General features: G+C 35.7%; 1 protein-coding gene across 1 annotated transcript; it reads right to left on the minus strand.

Annotated features, from left to right (window-relative positions):
• Nucleotides 1-6,476: 6,476 nt before the first annotated feature.
• On the minus strand, nucleotides 6,477-9,390 carry LOC107038662 (general transcription factor IIH subunit 3). Its single transcript, XM_015257886.1, has 6 exons — nucleotides 9,276-9,390; nucleotides 8,669-9,168; nucleotides 7,093-7,215; nucleotides 6,873-7,008; nucleotides 6,740-6,776; nucleotides 6,477-6,660 (listed from the first exon to the last, which is right to left on the minus strand). Exons 1-6 carry the CDS (start codon nucleotides 9,286-9,288, stop codon nucleotides 6,588-6,590), a joined length of 882 nt encoding a protein of 293 aa, XP_015113372.1. The 5' UTR covers nucleotides 9,289-9,390; the 3' UTR covers nucleotides 6,477-6,587.
• Nucleotides 9,391-9,642: the final 252 nt, after the last annotated feature.

Raw genomic sequence — 9,642 nt, forward strand, 5'->3', positions numbered from 1 at the left:
GTTGACATTTCGATTTAAAAAAAATTTGAATCCCTAATTGTGGACGAAGACGGAGTGGACGAAGACGGAGGTATAGCTAAGTGCATCAATCACATTCCATTTAAATTGAAAATTAGAAATTCGCCATTAAATTTTAATAATTTACCCATTACAACCACAGGGATATACAATGCATCTCATGCATCCCTTATGCATTCCTGAGGAATCCTGATGAATGGATTTTGTATAAAAAGAGACTATAAGGCCCAATGGAAATATTTCTACACGGAGAGAAATGTTCAGTAAAAATTACGGAACTCACAGTTCGCTCACCGATTACGGAATCGACTCAGAAAATTTAAGTGACGGTATCGTAATTTTTCACAGGAGATTCAGATAAAAATTATGCAACGCACTGGAAAAATTCCGTGACAGTTCCGTAAAATTTCCTACAACCACATTTCGCTTCGAAATTACGGAAAAGATACGTCATTTTTATTGAATTTTTCTCTCCGTGTGGCGCGCAAGATACCCTCATAAATAAAATACAGTGAAAACATTCGAAAAATTGATGTTCCCGAAAAAATTACACGGTAAAATTGCACAATCTTCAAGAGGATTGGCAAAAAATCAATAGAACTTTTATAGAGTTCCCTCAGAAATTCGATAAAACTCCTTAGTAGAACCGCTAGTTTTCTCGATTACTGTATTACTGGCTTCGCAAATTACCTGCCAGTATTTGTTTTCTTCTTTTGATGGAGTTACAGAAGACTTGAGAGATGAGGTAAATCAATGTTCAACTTTTCCATTAAATGTAATTCAATAAATGGAAGGGGTTGAATCAAGAAAAATAATCCGATTCAGAGTATGCAGGAACTAATTAGTCGAAACTCCTTGTCAGAAAAAAGTACGAGATTCGATTATTAGCCAATTATTCCTTTATTTTTCGTCTCTAATCACCTATCAATATCTATATTCTTCATTTCATGAAGTTACATGAGCGGTGAAACGGGAAGCCGGGTTCCAATTTCCCGAATTCATGCGGCACAATGAAATCCCTAGTTTTCTGTAATTGACAATTAATATTGCTTCGAGTTTTCTGGATGGGAAAGCATCGAACGATCAAGACAAACAATGTTGAAAATGGGGGAAATATGGAATGAAATCAATAGGATGCGTCACAAAAGAGAATTTCATGAAGGACGGGTGCTCACCCAATTATTCCTTCATTGTCTTGCCGAATCATTTGTATATGTTTGTATTTTTCAATGTCCAATGTGATCCATTTTGATGAATAGACCTCCATACCTCCATTCAGAAAACATTATATTTCATCAGAAAGAATACCTTCATTCGCAGTAGTAAATGAAGGTATTCTTCATTGACTACAGTACGACCAAGGAAGTGTTAACGGCATTTTTTCTAATTACAGTGAGTTTATTATTTAATACTTTGCAGGTCTGAATGTCACTCTCGACATCAGACCATTAGAAAACATTTTAAAAGTCTGAAATATAGAAAGTTTACTTTTAGAGGAAAATTGATGACATAATTGAGAAGTTGCAATTTTTTTAGTTACGACCATATAAATAATCAATTTTCTACGATAAAAATCATTTGTTCGGAATCATTTAAATTTTTCGGAACAAATTTATTCATATTCTGAATTTTACCAGAAATTGATTTCCTGCCTAAAAAAATAAGATTTCCGAGAGTTTAAATAATATCAATGATTCATTTATAAACAATGAATGATAAAAAAAATAATCATGTGCAAAAGGTAATTTAACTGGTGCTTAATATTCATGATTTTTTTTTCAAATTTTTCGCATGCAATTTAGTTGACAAATTGGGTGATTGAAAATTGTTGAATCTATAGTGTGGTCTGTGCCAAACTGTAAAGGATATTGGGATAACCTTAAGGGTAACACTGAGAATAAAAAAATTCCACGAGACTTTGTCAAGTATAAGATCCAACAGGCCAATAGAGTGTTAAAACAAAAACCGGATCTTGATGAAGTTTTTTTTACCGTTATAATTGATTCAACTAATTAGATAAGAGTAAGTTGGCCTAGGCGGTCTTCAGCAAATAAAATTCTTTAATTTTCTTATAACTTCGTCACCTCGAATGAAATAACTCAAGACCGCCTAGGCCGACTCTGTCATCTGTCATCTAATTATTTAATAAAAACAGGATGTAATTAATCGAAAGCACCCCAATTCATAAAGAACAACTGTCATCCAATTATTCCATCATCTTCGTCTTAAATCATCTCTCAATATTCATATCCGTCATTTCACAAAGTTACATAATTAGTTGCAAGATGAAAAATGAAGCAATTCCGGGCACCGGTTCTACCTGACTTTACATTTGTATGGGTATCAAAGGATAATGAAAACTAAACTATTCATTTCCCCTTTCCGTTTTGACCTTGTCTGTCAATATTTAATTTAATTCATCAGAGATAATTGACAATTAATATTGCTACGAGTTTTCGCGGGTGGAAAAACACTAAGTGATGAGGTGAATCAGTGTCCAAAATATTCCCTAACTGAAATTAATTAAATGCATACAAGACTCGTGTCAACGTATAAAATATAAAACTGAATAAAGCGAAATAGTTTCAAAGTCTAACAAAGAAAATTCTCACCCAATTATTCACTCAATTATCCTGTTCTCGAATTCCCCGTCAACATCTACACTCGTTATTCGATGAAAAATTGTGTAAAGTTCCCCAACACCCTGAATCATTGAAAATATATTCATTATTCCCCATTCGCGTGTGCCACAACCAAACGCCAACCGTCAATCTCTTAACGTGTGTGTTAATTAATTAAATTTATAAAAAATTGCTTACTATTCACGATTTTTTTCAAAATTTTCTCACGCAATTTAATTAACAAATTATATGATTGAAAATGGTTGAATCTATAGTGTGGTCTGTACCAAACCGTAAAATACACTTGGATATTCTTAAGGGTAAGGATGGAAAAACACTGAGTGATGAGGTGAATCGGTGTCCAAAATATTCCCTAACTGAAATTAAATGCATACAAGATTCACATCAACGTATAAAATATGAAACTGAGTCTAGCGAAATAGTTTCAAAGTCAAACAAAGCAAATTCTCACCCAATTATTCACTCAATAATCCTGTTCTCGAATCCCCCGTCAACATCTACACTCGTTATTCGATGAAAAATTGTGTAAAGTTCCCCAACACCCTGAATCATTGAAAATATATTCATTATTCCCCATTCGCGTGTGCCACAACCAAACGCCAACCGTCAATCTCTTAACGTGTGTGTTAATTAATTAAATTTATAAAAAATTGCTTACTATTCACGATTTTTTTCAAAATTTTCTCACGCAATTTAATTAACAAATTATATGATTGAAAATGGTTGAATCTATAGTGTGGTCTGTACCAAACCGTAAAATACACTTGGATATTCTTAAGGGTAAGGATGGAAAAACACTGAGTGATGAGGTGAATCGGTGTCCAAAATATTCCCTAACTGAAATTAAATGCATACAAGATTCACATCAACGTATAAAATATGAAACTGAGTCTAGCGAAATAGTTTCAAAGTCAAACAAAGCAAATTCTCACCCAATTATTCACTCAATAATCCTGTTCTCGAATCCCCCGTCAACATCTACACTCGTTATTCGATGAAAAATTGTGTAAAGTTCCCCAACACCCTGAATCATTGAAAATATATTCATTATTCCCCATTCGCGTGTGCCACAACCAAACGCCAACCGTCAATCTCTTAACGTGTGTGTTAATTAATTAAATTTATAAAAAATTGCTAACTATTCACGATTTTTTTCAAAATTTTCTCACGCAATTTAATTAACAAATTATATGATTGAAAATGGTTGAATCTATAGTGTGGTCTGTACCAAACCGTAAAATACACTTGGATATTCTTAAGGGTAAGGATGGAAAAACACTGAGTGATGAGGTGAATCGGTGTCCAAAATATTCCCTAACTGAAATTAAATGCATACAAGATTCACATCAACGTATAAAATATGAAACTGAGTCTAGCGAAATAGTTTCAAAGTCAAACAAAGCAAATTCTCACCCAATTATTCACTCAATAATCCTGTTCTCGAATCCCCCGTCAACATCTACACTCGTTATTCGATGAAAAATTGTGTAAAGTTCCCCAACACCCTGAATCATTGAAAATATATTCATTATTCCCCATTCGCGTGTGCCACAACCAAACGCCAACCGTCAATCTCTTAACGTGTGCGTTAATTAATTATCATCACATCGATTCCCTACCCCCCGTGTGTTACTCCTTCCCGTTTTTGGTATCCCACCATTATTTCTTATGCCCTACTTCAACACTGTACCTTCACTCCTTTTTTTCTACCCACTGCTGTTCTGCTACGTTCAAATCAAGATACGGGAACACGCAAAACACACCCTGTCTCTGCATCACACAGGGTGATCGGGCGGGTGGGAGAGCGAGGCAGAAGAGAGATGTGGAAGTGATACATTTTAGTTCAGAGGTGCATATCAAACCAGTTGTATGCGTAAAAGCATTTTATCAATGCTGGATCACGCATGAGGTAACGCTATGCGGGCATGGGGGCCTGGTACCATGGAGTAGAATATTCAGAGATTCTGTTTGACGGTTATGGTGATTAGCTAATCGCTGAGATACAGGTGGTAGTTTCCCAAGGGGAAAATTGATGGGTAAGATATGATTTAATGCAGCATATCGAGTTACCTAATTTTTTGGGGATCAGATAAGGCATTCGGAGAAAATAAAACGCCCGCAAAAATAGATCTTCCGGCAAAAAAGAGGCATTAAGCCTTTATATTTTCACCTGAAACTCCTTACTATTGACTTAGTCACATGTTTTTTAGAATTTCATATTTGTTGAGCAGAACTCCATATCATTTGAGATATCCATTTCTCCGGAAATTTAAGTGCTTGGAAAATGCGTGGAAGGTTCTAGAGTTCGAGAAAAGTTCAAAACGGTACAGAATCCTCTGGAAAATTGGCGAATCGTCTGGACAACTCTCCAACAGGGATCGGCATTAATCATTAGTTTTAGTAATATTTTGGTTGGAATTTAAAATTTATAAAATCATTGATAATTTAAATTTTCAATTGACTATGAAGTACATAATTGGAAATAGGTCAATTTAAGAATTATTGAATCGTTCCGATAACTTGAAATTTTTGTTTTTTTCTATTTTCATTATGTTTGTTTTTTTCTCAGCGGGAGGGGGGGCAGCCTCCGGGGGTTGTGCCACCTGGACCGCGCTTATGTTTAAATTTGAATGATTCCAAGCGGTTTTTCAATACTAGTTAAAGTTTCTCTGTTCTCTGCATTTTTAGTACTATACAGAGAATATCATGTGCATTACAATGATTTCATTCAGGTGGCAATCGTGGATGGATTCAATTCTGTGGTTTTTCTTCGTGCAATTAGAGTATGAAGTCCAGGAAAAGTACTCGGTAATAATCATTACTTTTCCTGAATATTAAAGGATGGAGGATGTTATATGGCTTAGAGTGGGAAAATATAGTGATATGATATAAAGATGCAAAATGACCGTCTTTTTTCAGAGCGCATATGTGACCAAAAAATGACGGTCATGTGCCGCACAATTTTTATATCTACAAATGATGGTTACCAATAATTTGCAAGTGAATTGTTCTCGGAACATCTATAAAGATGCATAACGACGGTCAGAACTAATTTCTACTTTGTCACAGTCATAAATTAAAAAAATTGTTTCATCGATAGAGATGAAAAATGAGCATGATTTTCGTTTCAAAATGCACACTAGGCTAATACGAAATGAATTCAAAGAAAAATTGATGAAGGAAAAATTAAGTTGCAAATTGTGACGATCATAAAGGAGGGAGAGAAAAATTGTGGCAGCCGTCATAAATGGCTCGTCATGTGACCGTCATATGGCAGGTCATGAGAAGTATTTGCATTTCTAGTGGTATCCAGACGCAAGTGACGCGATGTTCACTCGCGCGATGTATTAATTAGACGAAAATAACGTAAGAAATACAACAGAGAAGTCTTACATATAAGGAAAGAAGAAAGGGAAAATCAATTCTTAGACAATTATCTGAAAAATGAGTGATTGACATTGAAAAATACTAAAAATTGACACTTTTCTTACAATTGAGAAAATCGTGAAAAACATCTCTGCTCATTCTTTCATAAAATCATAATTAAAAGAAAGTAAACTTACCGCCAGCGGTGGCTGTCTGGTTAGAGTGTGGGATTGACATGCGGGAGACCCGGGTTCGATTCCTGGCTGGGGGGGCCAAAATTTGTGACACTCTAAATCTTCACGGTTTCATTGTCGAGCGGGAGTCTCGCAAGAGACGACTACCTNGGGAAGGGAACAAATCGTAAAGACCCGAAAGGGTATACGAGAAGAAAAAATAAAAAAAAAAAAGAACGTAAACTTCAATAAAAAATAAAATCAACGTCATATGCCATTCATTACAAAATTGAAATTTATGCAAATAATTGTGTACAGAATAATAAATATAAATGTTTGGCCATCACCTGCACTTCACTACTAGTGAGGGGATAGATTGAGATAGAGATCATTGAATTTCAGCGAATTTTTTTTTCTTCTTCATTTTCACTGGTATCGGAGCTGGCATCTTGAACAAAGTGCTGCAACAAACATTTACACAAGTGAGTCATTGCCTTTCAACGAATGCTCGTGCTACTTATCATATATTTTTTAACTTACTGGCATGTGGTGCAGATGGGACTGAACTTGCAAAAAACTGTGGAGACAAGAAAATGGATTTATGAGTGAGTTGATGGTCTATTTCAGGCTTTTTTTTTCATCGAAGTGGAGGGAAAAAAAGTATTGAACGTACTTGATAAACAGACCGAGCAGACGTAGCCTATATCGATCAATTCGTGATGACAGAAACACGCTGCTCTGTAGTCGACTTTAACGGGTGGTGGTAGTACGAGCTTTGCACGTACCTCGGGATCAGGCAGGAAGACCCACTGAAATGATTCATAATGAAGATAATAATTTAGTGATTTATTCAGGCTGGGGAGAAGAGATGAGTGAGGAGAGTGTGGTGTTACCAGTAAATATTGGAGAAGACCGGCTAACTGGGGAATTTTCAAGTAATTCCCGCCTGTTATATCGCAGGCTTGTTGCAGCAGAGTTAATTCTTGATCCAGGCTGCAGACATCGAGGATAACACCCTTGCAACAACAAGAACTCATTGTGGTTCAATAGTTTTCTTCGAGAATGAAACACTTGACTTGAGGATATCCAAGTGTCTTTTACAGGGTGGTACAGGCTGAGGATTCAACCATTTTTAATTATCAAATTTGTCAATTCAATTGCGTGACAAACATTTGAATAAAATCATGAATATTCAGCGCAGGGGTAGCCATATCCATAAATTATAATTACCGTTAAAATATTAAGCAATCAATTAGTTGATATCATTCTTAAATTTTCAAATTGCGAATTATTTATTGGTATTTTAGTTAGGAAGATTGACGATTATTTGGATAATCGGAAATCCCTTACAAGACATCTAGTATTATTTACTTAGTAGAAAATTTACAGATCCATATTATTAAATATTTAATTCATCATCAATTGGAAATTTAGATTATCAATTATTTTAGCATTTTTAAATTGCGATTAATATATTTAAAACTTGATCAATGTGAGCCGGAAATTCTTTTAATACTGAAGAATCGGAAAATTGATCCCTGGTAGTGTCCCCTTAAGGTGTTTCGTGTGTAGTTCACGGGGGGGGGGGTGAAACGGAAGATGAGTCTTATTGTTCTAGAGCCCTGATGCAATCGTTGAGCACAAAATTTTCCAATTTTCAAGTAACTATTTAAGTGTGCATTTGAATATTTCTTTAATATTGATTTTATTTATCAGATTGACTGATTTTTTATCATCACCTACGGGGGTGAAATAATTTTTATTGAATGTTGTTTTAATTATTGAAATAATATTAAAATGCGTTTCGAGTTGTATGTAATATATAGTGACTGTTATTTTTTTTTTCTTCTCGTGTACCCTTTCGGGTCTTTACGATTTGTTCCCTTCCCACCCCCAACCCCCTGTACAGCATTCGCCGAAGGACAAGGGAAAACCTCATTTGAGGGAAAAACCTGCCCAGGTACAGTCGTCTCTTGCGAGACTCCGGCTCCGCAATGAAACCGTGAGTGTAGTGACTATTATTTCTATGAATAAAAAGCTCGTTGAGAAAAAAAATGCTCACTGGCATTCGAATCACGCGGCTGTGCTTGAAGGCCCCGATACTCATAATTTTTCGAATCATTTGTTCAAATAACTTTCTCATGAAATCTTAAAAAATCGGAAACATACGTGTTTTCAAGAAACATTTAATTTATCACCCACTAGTTTTTCCTCAATACTTCATTATTTTTTGAGTGGGATCACCTCGGGGTTACAAAAACATCCCAATTTCATTATTTTCTTTCTTGAAACCGAAATCTGAAAAAAATGTGCAAAAATTCTCAATGATGCAACATTTCTCCCCTGAATTTTCCAATTTTTTGTCATTATTTTGTCTTCACATGAAACACCTTAAACTTCACTGAATATTCCCTCCAAAGTATTTAGAACCAAAAAAGAGTTTCCCGTAGATTTCTGATATACATTTACCATTTTCTGTGCTGTGAAGAAAATATTCATATAATTCATGTATTGCGTCGCCGAATCATTGCTCCCAGTAACAACGAGAATCCTCGAGTGTAATTTTTCACCAGGAGTTTTCTCCCTCTCTAATCTCGCAATATAACAAAGTGCCAATGACAGAGCACCAGAGATGAGACTCTCGCCATTGAGAGGCCTCGTGTTTATCAGCTCATTGATAACCCCCTGGAGTGTCTGACGCACTGTGCGTTCCACTAGAGTAAATTTCTCGTACTGACCATCGAATTGCCGAACTTCCACCGATTTCTCTGTCTCTGGGTACAGGAATTTCGCACCCTGACCGTGACAGGCTATCAGCCCCAGATCATTGGTGGACGCCTGCATCAGGTGGGAGTTTGCGAATACTATTACTGAGTCTATACATTGGGTGAGAATTTTCGCCTCTTGTTTCACGATTCGCTGGACTGGATTGACATCCAGAATTATTATCAAGAGACTCTTTTCTATTTCTGGGAGGAATGAGAAATTTATAGGTCTGAGGTTACGTTTTCGTTCATACGAAAATTCGAGAACTTCGATTTTTTTTAATGTTTATTACATTTTTTTATGTACTCACCAGTTGTATCCATTTCGACACGAGTGAATTAATTGTTCGTGTCAAGAATTCAATAAATATTCCCAAAGGAAAAGAACACTTTGTTTATTTACATTATTTCTATTTCCATCACAAGTCTTAGGGAGTGAATACAACACTAGGGGGCTAGTGTTGAAGCAAAAAGGTAAATCTCTATGTTATCGACTAGAGATAATTATCAGTGACTTTGGGATGAAGTAGTATTGACATGTTTACTATACCACAGAACGAAAAAAAAAGAGAAGAGCAGTTTGGGGGGGGGGGCGTTCGTACTTCCATAACTGTGCATATCCACGGCTGTCCACAGATTTGTGAAAAATGTGAGGGAACAACAGTACACAACCACATC

The sequence above is a fragment of the Diachasma alloeum genome, unplaced genomic scaffold (genome assembly GCF_001412515.2).
Source record: "Diachasma alloeum isolate Michigan unplaced genomic scaffold, Dall2.0 Dall_scaffold_00286, whole genome shotgun sequence".
In the NCBI taxonomy this organism is placed as follows: Eukaryota; Metazoa; Arthropoda; class Insecta; order Hymenoptera; family Braconidae; genus Diachasma; species Diachasma alloeum.

Coding starts and splice junctions, on each gene's coding strand:
- LOC107038662 (XM_015257886.1), bottom strand. Junction 7,216..8,668: donor TCTTCACAGCACAGAAAATG/GTAAATGTATAT, acceptor TGTTGTTGCAAG/GGTGTTATCCTCGATGTCTG. Junction 6,777..6,872: donor CTGCTCGGTCTGTTTATCAA/GTACGTTCAATA, acceptor TTGTCTCCACAG/TTTTTTGCAAGTTCAGTCCC.